The sequence below is a fragment of the Tachypleus tridentatus genome, chromosome 1 (genome assembly GCF_004210375.1).
Source record: "Tachypleus tridentatus isolate NWPU-2018 chromosome 1, ASM421037v1, whole genome shotgun sequence".
Lineage (NCBI taxonomy): Eukaryota > Metazoa > Arthropoda > Merostomata > Xiphosura > Limulidae > Tachypleus > Tachypleus tridentatus.
In genome coordinates this window covers 51,102,138-51,129,384 of record NC_134825.1, presented here as the reverse complement: position 1 = coordinate 51,129,384, position 27,247 = coordinate 51,102,138, and the positions used below count along the sequence as shown (strand labels likewise).

Below are 27,247 nucleotides of genomic sequence, written 5' to 3'. Positions count from 1 at the left end.
TGGTTGTTCTCACTTCACCTTGTTGGGTTGAACTTTCTTGATCAGGTTAAATAGTGATGCAGAAAGTTCATCGTAGTTTGGGATGAACTGCTTATAGTATTCTACTAATCTCAGATAAGAGATACTTGTTGCTTGGTCGTTGAAGCTGGTGCATGTTTTATGTGAATTAGCTTCTCCTCTTCCACTGTCAGTCATCTACCTTGTATTTAACAAAGTCCAACACAGAATAGCGTATGCAGTATTTAGATGGTCTGATGGTCAGACGTGTTGCCTTCACTTGGTTAAACAACTTTCCGAATTTTTCAGGTAGTCTTTCCATTTGATTTTGTGGGTCAAAATATCATCCATATAATGCTCAATGTTGATAGTTTTTGTACAGCATCTTTCTCATCATTCAGTGGAATTTCATTGCTAAATTGACAAGCTCAAATGGCATCCCTTTGAATTAGTAACATCCATCTGTCTCACAAAGGCTCTTTTAGGCGCTGTTTCCTTCTGGATCTACCAATAACATTTACTGAGGTCGATCTTGATAAAGAACGTGGCCCAGTCTAATTTTGCCGTGATAGCCTGTTGGTTGTACATAGGCTTGGAGTCGAACTTCGTCACGAGGTTCAGCTTTTGGAAATTATATAGAAGCAGCTTGAGCCATCCTTCTTCACGATTTTCACTGGTAAGCAGCAGGCTGAATTCCAATTTCTAACATTACCTCAACTTTCTGTGTGATCGGGTTTCTTATTGAATAGGCATCTGGCAGAGATTCATTTTAACTGGATCCCTGGTCGTGATCTCTATTTTATGTTGAACAAGACCTGTCATATCTGGTCTATCTGTGAAAATATCTTAATACCGGCACAGTAAATTATCTTGCTCTTTCTTCTACTTATCATTTAGTTCTTCAGTGATATTGACGTCTTTTTACATTTCATCTCTACCCAATGGTCTTGTATCTAATAGGTCTTCAACTTCTATGACAAAGTCACCATATCCTGGTTCTGCAACTATCAAGTCCACACCTACAATTTAAATCTGTGCCTCAATAGCTACACCTCTAAGGTCTTTATCCCTCTCAAAGTACCTCTTCAACAAATTGGTGTGCAGATTATTAATCTCCCATCCACCTCCACCGTGTAATCCATTCTGTTAAATACTTCCTCTACTTCAAAATGTCCTTTTTAATGCAGGATGAGTTTGTTGTTGTCTGTGGATATCAAAACTAAATATTTCTGTCCGAACTTGAAACGTTAATCCTTGACCTTCTTGTTGTTATTAAAGTGCATTTGACAACCTGGAATTGTATACAAACTTTCTGGAGCGAGATGAGTCTTCAGTCAGTTTCTGATGTTTAACACACAGTGGTATGTATTATGTGCTATTCGTTTATGACTCTTCTTCTCCTGTCCATATTTCCTTCAATATCTGCATCAGAATTCCTACTGTTTTTATGTACGATAACTCGAAGGGTGAAAATCCTGTATTCGTTTCTGGGACTTCTCCATAAGCAAATAATACTCTCTGTGGGTACCTGTCCCAGTCATGTGGTCTCTCCTGGCACATCTTCAGCGTTTTCTTTAAGATTCTGTTGACTATAAGAAGGAAAATTTCATCTGTGGTTGTATGGGATGGTAAAAAGCTGCCAAGTACTGATAAGTCTGCACATTTCATATAAAAGTACACTGAGTCTCTCTGTCACTCATTACTTCTTTTGGAAAACCTACTCTGTAGAACGTTTCCAGAAGGGCTTTTGCTACTTTCTCTCTATCTTTGACAGTGCTATGGCTTCTGGGTAGCGTGTGGTATAGTCGACTATTGTTATCATGCAGCAAATGTTATTGTCCATTACAGGTGTGAGAGGTCTAATCAAGTTTACTACTACTCAAATGAATAGCTTTTTTATGAAAGGCATCTCATCCAGTGACGTCTTGGCAACTTTACTTTTAAGTACTATCATTTGGCAGGTATTACGTGGTCTACAGAATCTGGCCACATTTAATATGGCCTCCAGCCAGTGGAAGTTGCTGGTGATTCTGTCTGCTCTCTTTGTCATTCCTAGGTATCCTCACACAATTGACTCACAAGTCAAATTCATTATTTGAGTTTGGTATTCTATAAGTACTATGATCTGTGTATCTTCTCTAATACAACTGCCTTAATAGATCAACTACATCACTCCTTTCCCCCTTTGTCTTGAGCTCGACTTTCTCCCGGGCACTGTCCCAAAGATTCTTCGGCGAAGGGTCTTTCTTCTGTGCATTCTTCAGTTCCAAAGACCTACATTTGTGATGCTTGTCACCTTTTGAAACAAGCAGAGTTTTGGTATCTTGCTTGCTCTTCTTTTCTTGATCTCTTGTTTTGACTACGATTCCTAACCAGTATAGTTCCTCCAGACCTCTACTTCCTGGTATATTGCCAGTCACTATATCAAAGATGAGATCATTCAAATGCAAGGCCTTAAAGTATCCCACGTAATATGGTATGTCTACCTTTATTCTTTTTATGGGAAGCATAGTCACTGTCCTGTCAGTCCTGTACGAACCAATCATCTGGTCATGAGATAGTTGACTGGTTCTTACTGTAGCACCCCATGCCTACTTGTTTGTTGTGGTTTTTGGCACCTCTCAGTATTTGTCATATGATCTGGTCACTACTAGCTCTGTTTCACCATTTACTAACTTAAGCTGATCACCAATCGTGTACTGTTTAATTTTGGTGATAGCACTTCCTTCTTGTGGTGAATATAATGAATTGTCTTAATTCTGTTTCTTCTGGCAGTAGCTTGCATGGTGATACAGTCACTCTTGTGTGTGCGTGTGCGCTCGCGCGCGCGCTTCTTTTTTCCCAGCACCATTTTTTGTAGGTAGTTTCCGTTACTTTATGCTATTATTTTTGCTTTTACTTATTAATGAAAGACTTGGACTTACTTGGAATGTGACCCATTTTATATAAAAATAGCACCTCTTCTTCTTTTTTGTCTGTTTACTTTTTGTCACTTTCAGCGACATCTTTTTCTGGCCAGCCACGCCTGGTTTCAACGTTACATGGTTATTCTTGTTCTTGACAATATACTCTCTCTATGGTCTTCCGTATACTGTTCTGTAAGCTACATAATCTCGTCCATTTCTTTCGGTGCTCTCTCTTTTAGGAAAAGTGACATGTCAGTGGAGCACTAAATCGTGAACTGTTACCATAGTAGGGCCACTTTTAACTTGTCAATAGTCTAGGGCATCTTCTGACCTCATGCCTGTATTGACTTGTAGGCCTTTTCCTGTAAGAGGGTGACTGAGACTGATTGCTCAGTCATCTTTGTGCCAGGAAAGCATCCGTATCATTTTCTGTTCGTGAAATTTAGGAAGCTTGGGTCAGCTAGTCTGATCCCACTGTGGTTCTTGGGTCCTCTGTCTTTGTGTTGAGCGAGCTTGATGACTTAAATTCGACTTTTATTCTCTCTGTTTTCTGTCTCTCCTTTCCTTGTTTCTCAGTTTGTATTTCAGGGTTATGTCCTGCATGTAGCCTTTCTTCTCTGTTCACTCTCATCTCTAGTGTTTGTTGTTGGTCAACAAACTTGTAATCACAATCTTTGAGCCCTCGTCGTTCACCTTTCTCTAATCACTTATTAAAGTCAGTTGACATGTTCATATAATGTTGTTGTGACATCTACAGTAGTTCACTACCACTACAGCTATGCATAAATATGCTTATTTGTCAGTTTTTTGTTTTTTATGTACACTTCTACCATTTACCGCCTTTTATCCCTACAATCCTGAGTGGCTCGCCAGTTTTCAGTTATGTATGTATTGGCTGGATTCTGTATAGAAAGTGTCTGTGACGTGTTGGCGATAACTCATAACAATAAACAAATAAATAAAATAATATATTAAAATAAGTTAAGCACATACACAAATGTTACACTGTTGGTTATGATAGTTGTATACAAAGCCTTAAATTCTCTTTTCCGTCAAAGTCCCCACAGGCTGGTATATTTATAGAACGTAACTTCAAAAAACAAATTATTCTTTCTGCTCTGTTAGTCTGTGATAATATTACTTTAAAAATCGATACTTACGCTCTTTATGAGAAAACTTGCGATTATGCAATCTAGGTCTAGTTTTGAACTAAATGACACATTTATACGCCGACAGCTCTCTAGAATGTTCCACACACACTACGAAGTATTATGATGCATTAACAGTCAGTTAAAACAACGATAAAATATTTAAAAGGTTTTAGTAATATTACGCGATAACAGTCACTAATTTATAACTGTTGAACTACACAACATATGATTCATGAACAAACTTACGATAAACTATCTCTTGTGAAGTAACCACATTTAACACTTGCGCTATAGAACTATATAAATCATGACTCTCGCATTAAACTTAAACAGATGTGGATATCTAACAATATGTTTAGCTTTTAGACTAGTTTTTTTTAACTATGACTCTGATAAACATTACGTTCAGTCACAAGTTAGTTGTTCTCTATCGCCTTCATTCATGAGATTTTTTAGTATTAAGAAAAAAAACCTTCAGAAATTCGTTACATTTCTACTACGAATTTTGAAAATTTACAATCATTCACGTTCAACACGTGGGAAAATATTGCTAAATTCTTTTATAACCGTGTGTTTGGATTGAAGCCGTCCTAACATACAGGAGAGCTGTTGAAGCCTGGGGCCAGGAGTATAGGGGTAGAAAAGCATTCCGTTGTAGCAGGTGGCCCAGGCTGGAGAGCAACAGATGTTAGTCTGGGTAGTGTAAACACACGGTCAACAGTCTGTCGCCGTGACATAGAGCTCGAACTGGCGCCTCTGTTGTAAGGTTTTTCATGTGAACTAATTTATTCTAGTTCGCTACTCCCTTTTTAAACGTCTTTTTTAAAAACTATTATTCCCGAATATATATGCAAAAACGGCTCGTTTGTGTTGAGAATATGTTTTAAAAACCTATCTCAGGATTGTTCTCCTCAAGCAAATAACGAGTTGTTTTTGTTTTCTCCACAAACCCGTGATAATCGTAATTGTTGTTTATTCACGGCGAAATATTCGTGAGTATTTTGAACGCTTAATACAATATGCGGAAACAAGTGATCTATTTAAACACACACAGTGAAAGATATGGTTATGTTATAACTACATGTCCTATTTTTGTGTAAATTAAAACACTTTGTATTTTTATTTTTTTATATTAGCTTATGTGTACATACCTGTAACCTTTCCTAAATACCATGGCGATTGTCATGGCTGTACGCCATTCTTAGTATCAGATAAATATAGAAGGCTTTGTTTTCCCGCAATTTGGGGAACCCAAATGGGAGATTTGATAGGTCTGGTCACTTGTCGCTAAGCTTAGTCTAATATTCTGTATAATTTAATACGTGTGTAAGAGAGTTTTGTTACGAAAAACGTCTCTTGAAAGATTGAATTGTTACATCCACTCGTTGGTTTTAAATAATGTATTTTTTTTTAAACCACAGGCAGCAAAGCATAAACATTACATTAAAATTCTCGTATAGAACAGGCACCTAAATGAAAATGAAATATGACTCAGTACAAGTTATGAATTATTCGTCAACGATTACTGTTTTACGATAAACATATATTACTTAATAGTTGGTATTTTCAGTCTGAATGGTTCCCTAACTGATACCTAGATCAAGGTTCAGACCTAGCTATTCCTAATTTATAACTGCTGACCAGAAAAAGAACAGCTACTTCGCCAAATTATCTAATGCTGTTGTGTGTGTGTGTGTAGCTAGTATTGGTCATGTCATTTATACGTCAAATCATGTTAATTTACACAGACATGCATGATAAAAGTAGTATATGTTTGAAATCAACATTGTAAACTTGTACAGTGAAAAGCGAAGAGATCTTTTTTTTTTTCAAACGAATATCAGTTATAGTTATGAAAATTCATGTTTATCTTCCATTTAGTCAGAAAAGATATAAAATATCACTTATTCATTTTTATATTTTCTTTGCAATTCTGTAGGCAACAAACAACTTTGATCTTCAGACCCTGAACCTACAGGATTCCAATCAAAACTCTGCAGCAACCGCAAACTTCGTGTCTGTTGACCAGGTAGGCCATAGTGTTTTTAGCGCCATGTATGTTAATTGTATAATATGGCTTGTCATTGTCTCTTCGGGTGAAAACGTTTTCGAATATTCAAAGGAACACTGTTGCTTTCCGTCCATTAGCTCCAGTGAAAAAGAGAAATGTCATGAAGGGCCCTGTTTTCTTGCAGTTTATAATTTACACGTGTTATGAATGTATCAGAAAGTTATGTTCATCGTAGTTCATTGTGTAGTTAGTGAAATCATTACTTTCACTTCAAAATGTTATGAAGTTAATTAAATTAGAAAAGAACACGATAGGTTAACATCCTCATATCGGTACACGTGCCTTGTTAGTAACATTTTGTCGATCAGTGAAATGAAAACCACTGGTCTATAACTACAATGCTGATTTGTATTTGTTTGTTAATGTTGTGAAAACTAAAGTGTTTGTAAGGAAGGGAGACAGTTATACAGTACGAGAATTCCTTCAACTTTAAAGAAACTCTAACACAAGATTAATTCATGACCGCTTGTTTAGAGTGAATGCATCACGCGCACACACAACAACCATCTTACTTACGTTAATATTTTGGAATTGATTCTATAAAAAAAAAAAACATCTTGAGACTGACATTTAGCATCGAATAGCCACTTCAGACTACATACGTTTGGTCAAAATTTGATAGATTCGCGTAAAATACAGGCTTAATAAATATAGCGTGGCATATTTCCCAACTGTTAGTTAAAACCGTATTTCATTATCTTGTAATTTTTAGCATGCTTGAAACATTGTGTTTAACTTACTATACTACACTGGAATTTAGTTTAAGTTCAAAACATTACGCGAAGAAAAGCTCTAGATTTTATACTAGTTCGCCATTTGTGAAAAAAAAACTATTGTTCTGGCTTGTTCTGAAGCAGATTCCAGAGTTTTCTAAGTCTAGCCAATATTGTTTTATAAACCAATGAAACTGCTCCATACTTTAATATTATTTGGAAAGTTTTTGTTTTTGTTCATTGAAACTTATTATTTCTAAAAGAAACAAACTATACATGTATACACTTATTAAAATGCCAGTACATTACCAATTGATAATAAACAGAAACCAGTTGAAAACTTTAGTTAAACAGATTTTTAGCAGTATCAATATTATTTATAATATAGTTGTCAAAAGATGGTGTTAAACTGTAATATATATCACACCAGTGAAGGTATACACATGTGTAAAATAATTTTATGTGATGGGATTTACGAGAAAAAAACAACAACAAAAGCAAAACGCAGTCTTGTTAATTTATCGAATATTGTTACAACGCTAGAAACGATAGCCGCGATTGGCATAGTAAAGAAAGCTTATTGTGTAGCTTTGAGCTTAATTTCATACAAGTCTCGCTTTCTGAAAAACTTTCGTTAATATTTAATACACTGCAACCATAGCAACCCAACAAAACCCCGCATCATAGTTCGTTTTAATACCAGCTGCTCTAAAATGCTTTAAACCCTTCTTTGTTTATTAATATTATAATTTGCTTTAAATGCTGTTTTCCAAAGCGTAGTGTGTGATAAAGGAAATATATTATGATTGATAGATTTTCATTAAATAACTAACAGATCTAAAGAACACATGACAGTTTGTATATAGTCACGAAAATAGATTAATAACATTTACAGTCTGTGTTTGTTTATATAGCTTTTCAGTTTCACGTTGTGTTACGTTTGTAAGATACAGTATAATTAACATCTTTTCTTTACATCACTGACAAAATTAAAGAATGTGCAAAATGTCAGGTACTGTTTCTAAAATTAGCGAACAGAACTTCGTATTTTCATTCAGTCTAACATTGTGTTGATGTTTTTTTCTTTTTCATATAAGTTATAGATGTAGAAACTTAAATAGAAACCGATGACGATATCTGTGTAAGAAACAAACATTATAATCACTAGGGGAACGTACATAACCATTATGTAAAAATAAATGACTTCAAGATAATTTTGGTACTGTTGATGACACATTTCATATAACTACCTAATTTATAATATCTAATGTAAGCAACTTGTTTAATGGGCAAATGCTAACTCAGAAGATTATTTAACTTTCCTTTTACAAAACAGTGAAAAATGAATTAACTTGTTTTAATGATGTACTAAACCTGTACGCGAAGTTACGTGAGAATGATGAGGTCTAATTTCTTTCGTGTTCGCTTCTGCCTAAATTATTACACGTCATGCTTTCCATTTTCACAACTGTTTTTTTTTCTTTCTTTTAATCGTGTCTTCCTAATGTCTGTGGAAAGGTGTGGTTAAACACACTTATGTGTTTTAACTTTTTTTTTCATTTTTAACCCTTTATGTGCCTGATTTCTGGCACAGAACCAAATATAAAGTACAACAAAACACGTAACTAAACATATTGCTTTTTTTTTTTTTTCGTTTCGAAGACATTTGTAAAGTTTTGAGTTAAAAATACTGAGACATTTGAATTTTGCTTGTTGGAATCTCATCGAGTTGCAGTATCTTATTTCTTCTACGTGTATAAAATTACTGGATCAGGCAAAGGAACGATCTGAGTAACATTATTTTTCCGTGCACACTGTTTCTCTCTTGTTCATGTTATCACATTAACTAGTTTATTAATGTTTATAAGATGTTATCTGTACCACCATCACGTGATTTGTTGATGCTGAACTTTCAGACAACAAACATAAAATGAGTGTTTGAGATAACGCTTCACTTAACAAAGGACAAAATAAATTATTCCCTGTGGGTAGTCAGTTACCCGGGTATATTTCATTTTTAAGTATCATATACTAATGGCATATGACATTATAGTATTTTTTCAACACAAAAACGATCCCGAGAAGAGCTTGGAATTTTCATTTCATCTTGATGTGTTATACATGTTTGATTTCTTTATAGTATAGGTAGGTTATTTCTCGTGATTATATTCTGGAACACCAAATTACTTATAAAACTGCTTCTGAAGGTTGTTACTCCATTTCTGTGGATTCCTTTCGTGCACGGAATATTTACCATCTTTTCAGTGTACCGTACTAAGTATGAATTGCCCATTAGTGCAACACTAGCAACGTTGTCCGTGCCTTGAGTAATGGGTTTTATTTTGTATTGTTTGTGAGTATAACGCACTACTTTATTAGACATGTTGAACTGCACACGCAGAAGCAGTAAAAATCAAAAACTAGGGTGTTTTCCCAACTAAAAAATATGTTATGCTGAGATATCGTAATCTTATGATTTATAATTAACGTAAAATATTACCCATTCATTCCAGTTAGTAGTGGTAACTGTAGGCTGTTACTCTGAACAGTCTATAGACAACGTTGAACTATTGTAATTTATTTCTAGGAACTTGGAAGTGTTAAGTCGATGTAATTTTGGGACATGATGTTTAAAGATATTTTACAAAATTATTCATGCACGAGATTACTAGTAGGCTCATGACTTTATTGGTTAAAGGGCCCTTGAGGTGACGTATGTCGTAGGAAGTTCTTGAACAAAATAATAGTCAACATTACAGCTAATGTAACTAATAACAGTTGGGGATACGTGTCTATTTTATGTAACTAATAACACTTGGGAATACGTGTCTATTTTATGTAACTAATAACAGTTGGGGATACGTGTCTATGTTGCTTATAAATGAGTGATTTCACTTAATTTTGTGGATAGATTTTAAGTGATTGCAAAAACATAAAATTGGTCAACATATTGATCCAGTAGTTAGCGATATCTGTAAAAAGAACATTTAGTAACTCCAGGATTAAACAATTATATTTCGAAACTTCTAATCCTAAACGTAAGATTTAATGTTGACACCATTCTTTTTGAAACTTCTGATCAAAAGTAAGTTAACTGTATAAATCATTAAATCACATATAAATTACTGAAGCCGATTCTATTTAGCAAACTGGTTAGGAATGTGTATAATTATAAATGAGTTCACCATGGAACTAAAATCTCTAATGGGCTGATTGTGATTGATTATCGCATCGATACTTGTGTTAAAGACGTTCATGGTCGTAATCCCAGCAGTATTTCACGAGGTTTGTCAAACCAGGAAATTTAGGTTAGTCTTAAACTTATATATTAAACCAACAGTGCAGAATATTTAAATGATATAAGTAAAATTGGAAAATAATTATATTAAAAATTAATAATATGTAATGAAACCAACAAAAAAATAGTTATTATTGACAAAATTAAAAAATGCACCAGTCAATGTAGTTCATATAAGATGAACTAAATGAAAATTGGTTTAAGAAAGTGTCTCCAAGTTTTGATTCGATACTACGTGTGCATTAAACAAGTAGTGCGAGCTTTCATTTCAAATAATTTAATTTCCTCTTCCTATGTTATTGATTTACTTGTTCATACATTTAATTATATTCAAGACTGTTTCTGTTAATTTAATATTGAACCAAAGTTCTTCTAGTACACTTTTTTGTTTGCTTTTTATGTCGTTAAACTTGGCGTCACATTCATAAACTTTCAACTTTTCTGTTGCTAGTTAAAATCATTACAGTAAGACTAAAGTCTTGTACCCTTTAAGACATCGTTTTTGCAGTTCGACTCTGCAAACCACATTAGGTTCACAGGTTAGTGCAGCAGTGTACAATCAGAGAAACCTACTCGATTGAATTCACGATCATTAACCCTTGAATGTAAATATTATAAATAATTTTAGAGCACTGTTTCTTTATTTTCTCTTATTTATGAGCATTATTATTATTTTTGTTTGCTGTATTCATACTATTTTGTGTATTTCCTTGTTCAACCGTTCTACTATACAGTTCGTGTATTTATCTTTGCTAACAGTTTACCGTAGTTATGAAGGGCTAATGTGTTTACTGTCTTAAGAGTAATTTCTATCCATTGACGATATAACTAAATATCATTCATAATTTAGAAATTCGAATTACAATTTTCTGCATATATAATGGCGTGCACGACGAGGTAAGCACCCCCCCGAAAAAAAAAAAATAAAGTAGGTTATTTGAGTGAGTATAATACTGTTGATTCATGTGATGGTTTGTGTTGATATGACTTGTATATGGATTTTTAACATGCCCCCTCACTAACGGTAGGTCAAATTTAAATTTCTGCGCTCGGCCCTGTGAGTATACTAAGCTTCTGAAGTTTTCTTGAGATCTTACTGTGTTTTGTAATCAAGAAAACCACTTTATCTCCATAATTAAACAGTAGTCTGGAATGCAGCTCTACACTTGAGATAAAGTGAAGGAAAGATTTTAACAGAAATCTGACCGATTCTGTAAAATCGCCTTTTTCTAAACAAAAGTATTAAAAGCTATCGGATGGCCACCATTGATGAAGCTAGAAGCTAAAACACACCGTGCACAAACACTCACTCCATAATCTCGATCTCTATCCCCCACTTCTCGCCAACCCCACAGCTGATGACTCATCAAATTACTCTCCTTTTAGATTCACACTATTAGAAAAAGAGAAAAAAAATAAATGGTTGTTTTACTGGTAACTTGGGGGTTGACTGTTTTGACAATCAAGTCACATAATATCTGTAAATCAACTATTCACTTACTGACGTGTTTACTTCCAAGCCTAAGCAATCACACTGGGAGAGTTCGATTTATCGTTACTTAAACTGAGGAATAAATGTTTGTTTTAAAACTTTGTTTTGTTGAATAATACATTACTGACTGTTAGATGAACATTGTCAACATTGAAACAAAACAAAATATATCCCAATTACTTTGTAGTCATGTTAGTACTTAAATCTGCAAGACTGATTTTTAAGTTATTGGAATGTGGATATTCAGCTCTAGTGAGTGATGCATTTGTTCCTAATCTGCATACAGATTAGTTGATCTGACGTAATGCCATTTCGAACCCTTTGATTTTCATGTCCCGTAAAATTCTATTTACTCGTTTGTTTCTTTTACCTTTACTACTATTAATTAAACCATAGTAGGAACAGTTGTACTTGTAAATTAAGCAACTGTATTAATGAAAAGTTTGACAGTCATCTGTGGTACAGTAGATTCTGATATTTTTTATCACTTTACGTCTGCAACTTGTACAGTAAGGTAATCGTAGTACTTTGTATCCTCGGACGCAAAAATTAAAAAAACAATATTGATCAAACCTCAACTAGGACATTATTTTGTTGCAAAAAACATTTAAAGTAACAAATGGTTTGAAAAAAAAAACGTGATTACTTGTAACGTTAAATAGATGTATAAATGAGACATATTGCTTGGTATTTAAGAGTAAGTGGTGGTATTTAAGATACCAACCAAGTTAGTCTCGTCAAATTGTGATCAGTGATTGATGAAAGTTTCTGTAACTAAAATTTATTTACATAACTGATTGGTTGTCTGTTATTGACTGACTAACTTTTCGTCGCGATAATATTCAAGACTCAGCTTGGTAGTGAGACTGCCTGTTGCGGGAAGAGTCACTTATTTTGTTATAAGCCATTCATGGAAGCGTATGCAGTGATCGAATGGCTTCCAGTAATGTGCACTCGGATTTACAACCGATTACACTATGTAACACAAATTTTGTTCCTGGATAGTATGTGTTATTTCTTAATTGCTTATGTTGTAAAAGTACAGACAATGGATATTATTTCTTTCAAACTTTGCTTTTGTGACCTGGATAATGAAATTTACATATGGTCTGAATACAACAACATATAAATCAAGATTTACATGTATTTATACTAAAGTTATACAAAAATGTTTAGAAGTGAGTAGTTTTTCAAGATTTGCGACTGTAATGTAAATCACTTTCATGTTTCAGACTCCAAATATAGAGTCCCATCATGTTTTCGTTTTAGGCTCCCAGGTCACAAAAGCAAAGTTTAAAGAGAAAAATAGGTCTTTTCCATTTACTTTAGGCATAAGCAATTGGGAAATAACACTTTCTGCCCAGGAACAAGAAAAACTAAAAAAATTTTTTACATAGTGTTATTGTACTGACCAAGCAGGATGTTTGAATTCGATGTCATATTTTTCCAACTAATTTGGCAAAATAGGAAACAGTGGTTTGTTATAAATGTTTTTGAAAGAGGTGAAATTATTGCAGATTGGCTATATTGAGCAGTTGTGCAGTGGATGCCCTTCCCATATCTGTATAACTTTCCCTGTTCTATTACACTACTTTCAGCACTAAAGCAGAGTCAAATGCCTATTGCTGTTTTCTTATGTACTACATCGTGTGTATGCTGCCATGCTGTATACTAACCACCACCAAAGGTTGTCACGATCATATACAAAGAAAAACAAAATAGTTAATAATTGATGATCGTGTACGCTACTAACCGTGACAAAGACGAAAGTTTTGCTTTATTTGCATATGACATAAGCAGCTTTCAGACGAGTTTCTGGCTTTCATATGGCAGTTTTTGCAATGCATCTTGGAATCATGACCACAGGTAATTGTAACGGTCGGTTTGAACAAGGTTGCCTATAATTTTATGTATGGTCAGTTACAAACGAGCGGCGGGTGGCCACAGTTTTTTCTAATTGACAGTATAGTAAGTTTCTTTGACCAGTCGGTTAGAGACTTATATTTCAGTTTAACTCCCACCATCGTTTTTTACCGAAAGTCGAAGATATCTTATTCTTGTGTAAAGTAGTGATATTTTTTACTACGTTTGTAGTTTTCATTTTGAATAGGGTTTGAGCAATTTGCCTAACACATCATACATGCAGTACGTTTTCAGTACACAAATAAATGAAAATTGCAGAAAGACATTCAGTGTAACATTTACTTACCATTCAGGACTATCTCGTCCTGTTTCTTGCAAGATGGTCATTCGAGTTTAAACAGTTGAATACGTTCATTGGATATGAATTTCCAAAAGGCGAATCAAAACTGTGGTCACAGTTACACAGTCATCTTGTGCTACTTAATAAAATTTCTAAAATTTTCTGCCTGTTTTTGAAATTTTTGTTTTTAATTTTATTGGCTAGTTTCTGGCATTTTTACATCTTAATACTATAATGTGTAAAAGAATTAAGAGGGAACTCCATTTTGATGTTACTAATCCTCCTTCCTGTAGTTTCCAAGAAGCTCTTTACTTCATCCTTGATATTCACATCAAACATAATTCAGTGTACTATTTAAGTTCATAAAATGTTATATCTCAAATATAATTAGATACGTGATACTCATGTGAATCTTTGCTCAGTACCAAAAAGTACTTCATTGGAGTACCAAAAGTACTTCATTGGCAGACCCACGTGATATGTTGATTACGTGTTTTGTTTGTGATAGTTACTGTACCGTTTCCAGATGTTTCCTTCACAAATTAGCGCGGTCTTATACGTACGAATTCTGCTATTATTGATGCAAGTATTTTCCAGCTTAATGAATATAACAACTGTATACAGACCCAACAAACGAGAGTCAATTTTCGCGACTACAAAGTGTGAATAGACGAATGTACCCATTTGTGCGTTCTCTTCAAGTGGAAATATAGGTAAAGTAATTTGACTTGGATAAGAACATGTCTGATCCTTAAACGGTTTCTATAAGTACGACTTATTAAATATTTGATTTGAAGAATAAGGTGATGCTGGATACAAGACATCTGCGAGCATGTTATCAAAGGTACAGATGAATTTTATCTCGTTCCTCTAGAGAGCGACCTAGTATCTTGTATCATAAGTTACTGTCTACTACGCTCTAACTTCATACTTTGATATTACGGTACTTAAATGTCTGTAGAATACGAACTAGGATTGCCTTAGGCAGTCACTTTATGTGCGTGGTATCAGTGTGTACTTTTGCTGTGAATAGGTAATATAAAACATAGGTGCATCTGTTTTATAATCGACTTGTGTATTTAATACAGTGTAGAATTTGCGCATGTGCTCTTCAGCGTCGGTGAACGACCGGCCAAAAACTGGATAGACCTGTACAAACATTTTGGGGCTTATTGTTAGGTAAGGTAGAAGTCGGGTAGCCCGAGAAACTTGATCACCTCGTTTCAATTTAAGTACCGGTACTCAGGGACATTGCTGCTTTTACCACCTAAGTACCACAGTATAAGAGAAATTTCCATACTGATAAAATGTATTTCTTGAAATCACACGTCTTATGTTTGTCGTTACGAGTACCATTTGTTAAGTTTGTTGCCAATCGGTTGTTAGCAATACATGTATGTATGAACGACTCAATCAGCTTTCGATATAACTCAAAACTTGTACATGGTTTTCATTTGATTTTACTGACGAGCGGGCAGTTACGTAGCTTACAGTTTCATATGAAGATTGCGAGTCGAAACTAAAATAGTGATTAAACAAAACCAGTAGAGTTAACACTTAATTAACCAACTATGACGTTAAGTTGCTCCGGTCTTATTTCCACACGTGGGACGTCAGGTAAGCGCATGCTATTTCTACATACGGGACGTCAAGCATATGTTCCCGTTTTGGTGAGTTGCTTCAGGCCCGGAAGTAACCAACCGTCGGTCATGTACTCATCCCCAACCCTCTTACAGGCTGCGGTTGGCTGGTGAGGAGGAGATTTTCTAATGCGTTGGTAAAGTTAACCAAAAATGAAATTGAAAGCGTGCACGCAAGCTCACAAGAAGTAGGAAGTAAAAATGTCTAAACCTTTTGGCCGGGGGTGACCACTAAACACGTTAGGTATTGAGGTGTATTGTAAAAGTGAAGGTCACTTCCAATATTTGGTTCAAATAACTGGACAAAACCTTGTGGCGGCGTGCTGCTGGCTAGCCGCCATTTTTCTGTTGATACATCCAAATTAAGGACTTTTTTTTGCGAGCTGTATGCTGATAAACCTTAAACTTGAAAATACAGAAACATGTATAAAACATCGAAAATAAATGTGTATTTGAGCAGTGATTATTAGTTTCTTTCTCGTAGGATTCCTTCACAAATGAAAGACAATTTCGCGCAAAGCTACACGAGGGTTATCTGCGCTAGCCGTTCCTAATTTAGCAGCGTAAGACTAGAGGGAAGGCGTGTGTGTGTGTGTTTTCATATAGCAAAGCCACATCGGGCTATTTGCTGAGTCCACCGAGGGAGAGGGAAGGCAGCTAGTCATCACTACCCACCGCCAACTCTTAGGCTACTCTTTACCGACGAATAGTAGGATTGACCGTCACGTTATAACGCTCCCACGAGCATGTTTGGTGCAACGGGGGTTCGAACCCGTGGCCCTCAGATTGGGATTCGAGCGCCCTAACCACCTGGCCATGCTGGGCCAACTCGGATATGTCTATCTGCACAGTGTGATTACTTAGTGTATAAAAGCTGTACTGATATATACGAGTTCATAAACTGTTCAGATGAAACACCATTAAATCGAACATAATATTTTTCTATTTCAACTGATGTATGGAAATCAATTTATACAATGCTGACCGACCCATATGGGTTCGCAGATCACAAATTAAGAACCACTGACAGTAGAACCAAAGTATAAGGTGTAACAAGATTCGAGTGTTTAAAACCATGTAATGCCCGTTTCTATTCAAAGCATTGGTCTGCAGGAGAGGAGACTGCATAACAGGTGTGTGGAAAAGATAATTTAAGAAATGTATCGAACGAGTTTGAAGATGTCCAAATGGTGTTGTTTAATGGTTAATAATTACAATGAACAGTTGTTTTTTTATGGAGAAATTAAAATTGGCCACTTGGACAGTAGATAGTGTTAACTATGAATGAATAAATGATAGTTTGGGTGTTCTGAAATTTTCCAATTTTAACACAACTTTAAGTTATAACAAGCCTTTAACATTTTAATATTCGTAGTGGAACGTTCGACTTGTACAGCAGAAACACCTTTTTATATCAAGATCTTCATGAGAAAGGAAATTACATATAACAAAATTTTACATCCTTGATGTATGTATAATTATATATTTTTACTTCACACATCACTTTTTCAAGTTTTTTTTTTTTTTTTCTAGTTATGGTTTGAAACGATAGGTGTTATTCATTTTCTGGATTATACCTCTGGTCTCTTTAACATCTCTAGCTACTGCCAATCTTAAAATATTTATTCCATTGACCTGTTGGGCCTCGATGACCACCAGATACAGTCTGTTTCCACCTTCCTGATTGTCATGTCGAAGGATATAGAATTCGAGTTGCTTGATTTTGATTGGCTTAGTTTTTAGAACCTACGTCATTTTTCATATACGTTTTCGCTCGTAAGAAGTTGCCAGTAACGTTAAAGAAAACTGGTTAAAATCCCATATTCTTCAAGCGGAACATTTTAATCTGGAAGCAGCTCTATGATTAGTACCCCTTTTTCCCGTTGTAAATATGCTCAGTCGTGTTAAAGAATTTGAATTGTTTTTTGTTCTTTTTTATATTTAGTTATAATTTCTGTTTTTGTGTTTTCAGTTGTATCTTTAGGCGTGTTGTAGTTCTTGATAAAGAGACTCGATTTCATGTGGAACTGTAGTATCTGTGACTTTCTTGGCCCGTGTTACCAGTTTCCACATTACCATGTACGATCCAAGTTCTTTCGAATCTCCTCTTTGACAGAACAACTCTTCTGTTTGCGAAATAAAACGTAATACAGGGTGTTCGGAAAGTCACTGTGCAGTTTTGAAAGTAGCGATAATAGTATTCATTCAGTCAATTTCAAGCCAGCAACTGATACCGGTGTTTAGAAACAAAACAAGAAGGATGCAGATCTGTATTGATGCCAACGGGGGTCACTTTCAACATTGTTTATAATTGTCATTCATATTTACCTCCTGTATTCTATATTGAAACATGTCTGTTAATAAATATATAAGTGCACAGTGACTTTCCGAACACCCTGTATAAAGCACGAACCATATAAACCCTTCTAAAGTTCGTAAAGCAGTTCACTTCGAGACAGACTGCTAAAGTATTTCGTTTTACTCTAAACTTTTATGCGTTTATTTTAAGCTGAAATATATATTCTCAGGACTAATTCTTTCACTTATATTAATAATTTCCTTTTTTTTAAATAAGAAAAAAACTTGTTAAAAGCAATACAATGTGTGTTATTTGGAAAACAAATTCGGTGTGTTAATGGATACAAAACAAGTTCAAAATAACAGTTCAAAACAAAGCAATGTCGAAATTTTGTAGAACATAATAGAACACAATAATATTAGTTATTTTAGGCATTTTATAACACAAAAACAAAAATTGCGTTGAACAATATTTTAAGAAGTACTTGAATTGAAGAATGATTCATTTCCACTACATGGTGATTGTAAACGGTTCACCCCAGAACACGTTAATAAAACGAGTGAATAACTGATCATATTTGTCCTAATGCTTACTTTACCGTTCTCACGTCAACATAAAAATGCAGAAAGTTTTTAACAGAGGAACCCGCACCAGGTGGAATTGTTGAATTTTGAATTTTTCAATTACATTCTAATAAACGCCAGTTTTGTAATCACTTCTTAATACATTAACTTTCAAGTTCATGCTTATTTTATTGATATGAAAGAAGTTACGGATTTGTTCTACGAGTATTACGGGAATGAAGTCGAACAGGGGTTTTGAAATACACGAGTTTGTACTGTTTGATTACTCGTGCGGCACTTATTTCGTCAAGCAGACTAGTTCGTCACATGAAAACTTAACACATTGAAACTATACATTTTTGTAACTGAAACGTGTTGGTGCAGTTTATATATCTAGTAATAAAGTAAAGCATCTAGAAAACACAACTAAAAGATCATTTTCTGTAGTAATATCAACTTATCCCCAAACCTGCTATTTATTGAAGAAATTACTTAATGATATTGTAATAGACATAATTTCCTGCCAAGCGTAAGTTAAAAATATCTACTCGTCAACAGATTTGGGCATTACACCAATTCTGTTGTTGTGTGTTTAATAGAGAAAGTATACGATAAAGCGCAGATATTGATTAAAAACTGAAGATGGATAATGTTATACTTTATTTTTTAGTCAAAAACTAAGTGTCTTGAAAATGTTTTATGTACATTGTTATAAACAATGATAAGTCAAAACCTAAGTATCCTGAATACTTTATATGTGCATTATTACTAACAGTGATAAGTCAAAAACTAACTGTTCTGAATACTTTATATGCACATTATTATTAACAATAGTCTTTTTTATGCGTTTTTGTAGCTTAATTGAAAATTTTCATGTCAACATCCGAACTTTTTTGTGTTATTTGTTATATTTTAGTTTTAACAAAACTTAACTTCCATTGTTTTCCATTAGAGAACTAATGTAATCTGAACTTATTTCAATTTTTCTTGAATCGTGTTCATAGAAGTTTCTGATTAGATTCTTAATAATCAATTTATAAAGTTTATGCACATACACATATATGAAATGTGTACGTTTGTTCCTCTCCTTTGTTTGAAATTGGAAAAAGAAACAATGAAGTAATATTTGGAAAAGCAAATAATAAAGTCCCGGGAAAGTAATTATAGTGGAATACCCTTTTTTTTTGTTATTAGTGCTCTATGAAGAATACGTAATTCATTAGGTAAAAGTACATATCCAAACATACTATCTATAATACAGTTTTATATTAAAGAAAATTTAAATAATCCTTCAAAGCTTATTTTTTCCAGGTTATTAAATTTTCAAGAAGTTCGAAGACTAAGAGATAAAGGGAAAAAAAAACTTTTTTTCGTCTCTTCATCTTAAGAATATTTCCATTAGAGACCAAGTGCTCTCATCAGATACAAATACGAGATGGTATTGATTTAAAACAAAATTAGATTCGTGAGCTTACTACGTTTGTTTGTCAGACAAACTGTTTCACTTGGTATTATGTTCTCATTCTAATTTATCTCGATTTTTTAAGGTTTCAAGTAATATTTTGTTAGTCGGGAAACGCTATCAGTATAGTAATTTGAAACCGTTTTTAGTGGAAAAACAAAAATGTTATAAATTAAACGAAAATGAGAAAGAGTGAAATATTTATGATTAATGATCTTTTCAAATGAATTACTTCAGCTCATGATATTTATGATCTTTACAATGTTTTATACTGTAGAGAAGCTAATAAATAATATGTAACATTTTTTCTCCAAGAAGCGATTGCACTATCCAGAGGGATAACTTTACGTGTAATAATTCCTCGACATGCATGTTTTTCCACTTTTAATTTGGTTAAAATTGAATGGTTTTACAGTTCCTCTTTTTCTCACGGTTCTTAGACTTGTGCCAAGGGGATTCTACTATATACAATTTCAGGTCTTACGATTAACATTGAAGTAGACCACCAAGGTGGATGATTTTATGGTGTTGTTATTCACTTATCTTTGTGTATGAATATTTTTAGCTTTTGTATCACACGTCTTCGATAGGGAAATCCCTTACTATATCTTTCAATCCAGCCATTAATTTAGATTCAAGATGCTTGTCAAGCCCACATCTCGCTTCACACATCAAAACATCGTCGCTTTTCGACTGAACCAAAACAGTTAATCCTAATTTACAAAAACTGATAAAGATTTGCTTGAAAAATAAAATTAGGGACAGCAGAAATAGTTTTCTGCATTTCTGTAATCCGTTTCTGTTTATTCTAATGTATCTGGCGTAAATCTTGTTTGTAGTAAGTGACAGTATTGAAGAAAGAAACTCCGTTACAGATTCGTTTATATCGAATCCATCAGTTTATATTACAATAAGCCAGAGCATCATAGTTTAGTGGACGTAGAGAAGTACAAGTAAACATCTGTTAGAAATCTTGAAGTTTTTTTATTTTATACGAAAATATAGGGAAAAAAAACTTTTACCCTAAATTCTAAAGGCTTGCAATCTAAATGTTGAAGCGTACCTTAAATTAATAGTTTGTTCAGTGACAGGCGTACATTCTAGGATTAGCTCTATCCTCATTGGTTAAAAATATCATTTTGGACCAAATTCAGTTTGAAAAGGAAGTTCTTGTTTGTTACAGACTTTCCATACTCCGAGTTTTGGGGACGAAGAATTTAGTATTCCAACTTTGAGTATGCCATCTAGTGATGGAAACGGGAATACTGGAGACATTTTTGAAAGTCAGGTATAATATCTCATTTCAAACATTTTAAATTTATAAACTAGGAACGACCTTCTTGAAGTTTGACAGTAATGTTATTTTATGGTGTAAAATGCATAAACAGACTGTGAAGTCGTCATTTTTGATTATCGATTCCTTAAATTAGAATAACACTGTTAGTGGGGTCGTCTTTCTAACTGTATATACGATTAATGTGTTGTTTTTTCAACTCTAGTCTTGCTTTACTCAAATGTGTTAAGTTGTTTTACAAACTTGTTTATTTTGTGAGAAGTAAAAAGGCTTAAAATTAGGCGCACAGGCTCAAACGCATGTTAAACATTTAATATTAAAATTGTTGTTTGGCAAAAGGTACCCTGGTTTAACTCGTGAGAAAGCGTGTATAGTCTATGGTTGGATATTTTTTCACCATTAGTTACATACATCTAAAGTAAAAATTGATTGACTAGCTAGGTGCTTGTTTCGGGTATCCGTGCAAAGCTACACAAGAACTATACATATCTGATTTGGAACTGATAGAGCAGACGGAAGGCAGCTAGTCAGAAGCACCAGTCACGAACTCTTGGGTTGTTCTTGTGTGACGTAATATGAGATTTGACTGTTACTCTTATAACGTATCTCTTCAACTTCAAGGTAAAAAGTGCAATTTTCAGAAATGGGATGCGAACCGATGGATTTACTCCAAGTAATTCGCTACTCCCGTCCCAATTCAGTACGTACGTGATAAGCTGTTTGACTCAAATTGCATGTATTCGTGGTTCCAATAATTCACATTCTTAAAAAAATTTCTCTGTGCCGTGTTTTAAAACTGTGGTTTTTGAATTTTTATTAATTTGATCTTGGTGAAACATTTTCTCTGTGAATCATCACACCATGTTTTTTGTGTTTTTTTTATAGGCCCTCTCACATCCTCAGACACAAAGTCAGGAAATGACCATAGTGATGGCGTCTTCGCCTTCTACTACCATCGCTCCTCAAGGAATAGTGGAAAGTCCAACGGTCCAGTATCCAGGACATAATATGGAGGAAATGTATTTGCCTCAGATGAGAGAGATCCAACCTGGAGGTGGGATAGAGATGCAGAACATCCAAATGCTGTAAGTAAAATGTTGATTTTTCTGTTGAAATACGTGAAATCACGATTTGCTGGTTTTTATTGGTATTAAAATTAGTGCTTTAAGTTGTACAGATTCAAACTCTGTTTATTTCTTTTCGCATTAACTTCAAGTAAAAGGATTTACACACGGTCTTGTTCGGTAGGAAGTGTTGTTTATGAATTTCAGTCCTTGCTTAATTAATGGTTAGTTGTTATTTAGCACGTATAGTGTCTAAGAAAACTTTCCGCTGAGTTTAGTTGATACTATTCATATTGAGGCATCCCTGTAGATTAGATATTATGATATAGTGTATGTTTTGTATGAGAAATCATTAGCCTAACCCGGACATAAGCCACACTCACAGCACGCCATATTGATACACACTTTCGATGTGGCAGACTTTTAAAATATGTTTTTGTCCGATAACAGTACATTATCAGTTCTGAGTTGCGTGGAACTATTCGTATAAACTTATTGTACAAAGATATTTGTTACGTTTGGTTGTTCAGGCCTTCAAGTCCTTGATTATTCTTTTACCGTACAAAAAAAAATAAAGAGCTATTGCGATATGCATTGTAAATAATAATGTTTTAAAGTTTGGGTTACTAATTTAGTAAAATTGTTGTATTTGCTCTTTATCTATATTTCAGTAATCAGTCCTATGCGAACCACCCGAACAACTTTGATCAAATGCAAACCATGCCCCCACCTCAGGTACCACTGTCAACACAGCCTTCTGTAATACACGGACATACTTCTCTGCTTACAACTATAAGTCAGACACAACTGATGACACAACTGGGCATGAAAGCTCCTTTAGGAATGGCCAGACAGCAAGGTCCCGGATCCATGGGAAGCTCTCCCGGATCCAATCATACTTCTCCAGGACAGGAAACTAGCGAAGACAGCGATGATAACATTCCATTGGTACTTGCACTGTTATCATTAAGTTGGTCAAATTTAAATTGTATTCGAAGCATAAACTCGAAAAACAACTGGATACATTCGTCCAAGTCGCCCATTTTCTTATACCATAAAAAGTAGTATTATAAGAAGTAAAGGAACCAGATTCATATTTAAATTTTTATTAAATTATAACACCATTCCATCATTTAACAGTAACCTTAATTTCATTTTATTTGTTTATCGATTCATAACTTCGTCGTAAAAGCTGTCGAGAACATATTGTGACATTATGTGTCTATCAACAAGTTATTTATCATTTTAACATGTAATTTTATCTGTATATTATTGATATAATTTCCATTTATTCATGTGCCAGTTTATAGTTTGTTTTTAACCTGTTTATCGATTTTGTTCGTTGAATAATTTGTTTGTAATTATCAGCTCATTCGTTTTATCTGTTTATAATTTACCATTTTACTTGTAAAAGTTTATTACATAGATCAGTGTAATTATAGATTTATAATTTCCTGCTAACTGTTAATAAATTATTAAAAAAGTATTTGTTTTAATAAAATTAACTATTGTAAGTGTTCGTATGCAATAAAACTAATTAACTCTGTAAAAAAAATGCATTAGAGCAAAATTTGTTTATAATTATTAGTGTTGTGACAGCTTATTTCCCTTTCCTGTTTTGTTTAAGGTTTCTTTCAAACTTAAGTCTTGTAGTAACTAAATATTAGTCTTAATTTCTATAATTACTTTTTTTCTGTTATCTAGAGGGTCCAGTGATTAAAACACCCATTAAAAAGTTCCACTCTTGTCAAGAGCTCCGAACGTTTAAAAATATCAGTAATAACACATTTGATGTTAGTCAACGGTAAAGACGCCGTTTTGAAAAGAGCAGATGGTATAAAATAATAACCACTCTACGGGTTTTGAAAGATAGCCACCAGCGGCGCTGTTCATGAATGCTATCAGTCTGTAGCAGATGCTCCGTTTCCATTACATGATACCCTTATTTTTAGCGTTTTTTTATATTCTCGAAACCGTTTATAAAAACCACTTATGAAAAACACTATGAGGCAATCTCTGAGTTTTAATATAGTTGTTAATTTAGACTGTTAGCTTGCCTAAAGCGTATTTAATAATCGACAGTGATACCATTGCACATGTGTATGTATTTTAGCACGCACACAGCACAACATTTATATTCTACGTCGTAATATATTTTTAACCAATCGAGTACATTAAAGATAACAGTTTTAATATTGTTTCTATTCCTTCTTCTTTTTTTTTTCGAAATTGAAATTGCGAATCGTTTTCAGTTTTACCCCTTTTCAGGCAGAAAACAATCCTGTGCTTTTGTTTTACAGCACTGAAAGATAATTACAAAAATTATTTTGTATACATGCAGCAGAAAATTTATTCTTTGAATTTTAGAGCGGAAAGAGTAAAATCTGCCCTAATGGTGGGAGTTATCCTCTGAATTAGGCTCTAAATATCGGTGAGACATACATCGCTTATCAGGTGAGGAAGGGGTGGAAATTACATGATAAATTAAGCCCTACACATCGATGAGACACACACCATCTACCAGATGAGGAAGCTGTAATAGTTGTTCGCTAACCTAGGCCTTAAAAATAAGTGAAGCATATATCACCCGTCAGAAGAGAAAGGGGTGGGAATTATCTGCTAAGTTAGTTAGGCCCAAAAATTCAGTGACCGATATACCACTTATCATATTTTACTTCTATTTTTAATCACTACAAATGTATGATTATTTTACGATGGAAATCAGATGCCTATGTGGGTGTTTTTGTCACAACCACTGAATCTATGCAGTCATTTGTGAAATGTTGTTGCTTCTAATAAAACGGAGATAAAAAAACTAAAGTAGTAATTTGTTACATACTGACTCCTGGCGGAGATAGGCAGAAATTATTAGTCTAAGGTAGCATTTCAGCCTTTCCTAATAATTGTAAAGTTTAACCCATTGAAAATAAGATTGAGATATATTGCTAAAACATAATGAAATTAAAAACTATTTACGTGTATTTCTATCACGCGGATAAATTAGATTTCACGAAATGTGGTTAAATTCAAAGTTATTTTTATGAAGTTTTTTTAAGAAATTTAACGCATATGACTATAAGTTTGTACAACGATATTATCATTGATATTAGTTATTGTCACGATTATAATTTAACAGCTTACCATGATACAGGGAGGATAAGCATGCTAAATTAAATACTGAACTAACGTGGGCGTATAACTACAGCATTCGATTTCTACGGGTTTTTTTTTATAGATCAGTAGACTAATAACTGTTAGACTTCTAATAAAACTTAAGAATTTGGAGATTATTTTAGAGAAAACTATAGCAAATATTTGGTAGATTGTTTAGGCAGAGTATTAGTGATGAACTTTAGTTGAATAGACGGCAATTGCCTGTTGTATAAACACGAGTACAGAGGACGACGTTTCGAAAGGCTTCTGCCTGAAGACAAAAGGCGGAAAACTTTCGAAACGTCGTCCTCTGTACTTGCTTTTCTACAACAAGCAGTAACCGTCCATTCAACTAAATTTAATGAAGTCATGCCCCATTTTCTCATTTTTCTATACATATATATATTGACAAATTTAAATTAACTTTTCCAGTTACACAACTATTGTGGAGTTAATTTCTTTCTGTTATAGCTAATGAGTGGAGTAAAAAGACCATCACCAGAGCCTATAGAACCTGTTAACAACACCAAGTCATGCAAAAAACCCAAAGTTCCTAAGAAGAAAAAAAAGAAAGACCCTAACGAACCACAAAAGTAAGCCAAAATGCACAGCGTCATTCTCTTTTACTTTCATGTAATTTTTGTTTTGCCTAATATTCCTGGAAAATTAACAGAACGTGATCATACATCAGTATTCAACAAGTATTTCTAGACTAATTGAATTTAATATAACTGAGGTAAAAATCACTAAATGATCTTGGAGGCGAACTAGATTAATTTTTTATTTTCTAAATTCACCAGAAATAGGACAAAGCGTATATTTCCGTATTCGTGGAAATCGAAAATGTAAATTAACAATCACAACATGATTGTTCAGATGTTATTTAAATATCTTTCCACTACATATATTGAGATCTCCAAGCTTTTAAGGTCAAGTGTGTCAATAAAAATAGCTTATGTTTATATGCAACTGAAAATTTATACTAAACGTGTTTTTCGGAAAAATTATTTTTTGCATACGTTTCTTAAAACGATTTGTTAGTCGTGTTATTTCAGTTCAAATGGATTTTCACTTTCTTTTATACACGCCTTATCATTAATTGATTGAAAAAAAATGTATATTTAGTGACTGTGTATCGAAGAGTGGAAAGCGTAATAAAACTTCCGTTTTCCTGTCATTCAAAGAATTTGAAAAACAAATGGATTGAAAAAGATGAGAACGAACACGTTTGTCATAGATAATGTATAACAATCTCCTATTCTTAAAGAAGGATCATTTTTCATTGTGGCAGCTCGATCTTTATTGCCGAGCTTTTAAATTGGAACAAAGCCAATACTTAACCAAGGAAGAAGAATGGCGCGCTATGAACAATTTTATAATCCTATAACAAATCGTTCGGGATTCAAATTATTACCGAGTGTAGCTGTTTTGAGAGAGGAAATACACCGCATCTGCAGACGGTGTTTGAAAAAGTTGTTTAATCCTAGTATATCATAAAAGATTGTTACTTATCTCCACTGCTTTGAATTGTGAGTAGCGAGTGGGGAAATTTAAAATATTAGATTCTGTACTCGTCTTTGTGTGTGTTTACGTTTGGAACTGTTGTTTATATTAAGATATGGTAAGCTCACAATTGAGGGTCTATTTTTTTCTCTTTAAACTAGGATTATAGATACGTTTCCTAGTTTCTCTATATTAATTAATTTGTTTTATTATTATGTATGTATGTTGAAGACTTTTCTCAAAAGCGATTATTTTGTTGAGGTTTTAAGTTTTTGTACATTTTTTAGTCAGTTTTCAAATAGTCTGTAAGCGACAAAAGCGATCTTACCCTTCCCGATTAGTTGGAACACAAAAATGGAAAGTTCATCGTAAATTTTTAAAACAGCCTTATAGACTTACCTAAAATTAGAACTAAGTGTACCTTTACACCAGTTAATT

The 27,247-nt window shown here is 33.9% G+C and overlaps 1 protein-coding gene across 4 annotated transcripts in view; it reads left to right on the top strand.

Moving 5' to 3' along the window:
- The window catches only part of LOC143248519 (TOX high mobility group box family member 3-like), a 152,100-nt gene that overhangs the window by 109,267 nt on the left and 15,586 nt on the right, over positions 1-27,247 (top strand). For 2 of the 4 annotated variants that reach the window (XM_076496945.1, XM_076496952.1), the window contains exons 2-6: positions 5,994-6,083; positions 20,979-21,083; positions 21,975-22,174; positions 22,825-23,101; positions 25,778-25,899. In XM_076496945.1, coding sequence (XP_076353060.1) covers positions 5,994-6,083; positions 20,979-21,083; positions 21,975-22,174; positions 22,825-23,101; positions 25,778-25,899 — 794 coding nt within the window. The remainder of the gene's footprint in view (positions 1-5,993; positions 6,084-20,978; positions 21,084-21,974; positions 22,175-22,824; positions 23,102-25,777; positions 25,900-27,247) is intronic. The other 2 variants (XM_076496956.1, XM_076496965.1) reach the window with 1 other exon arrangement.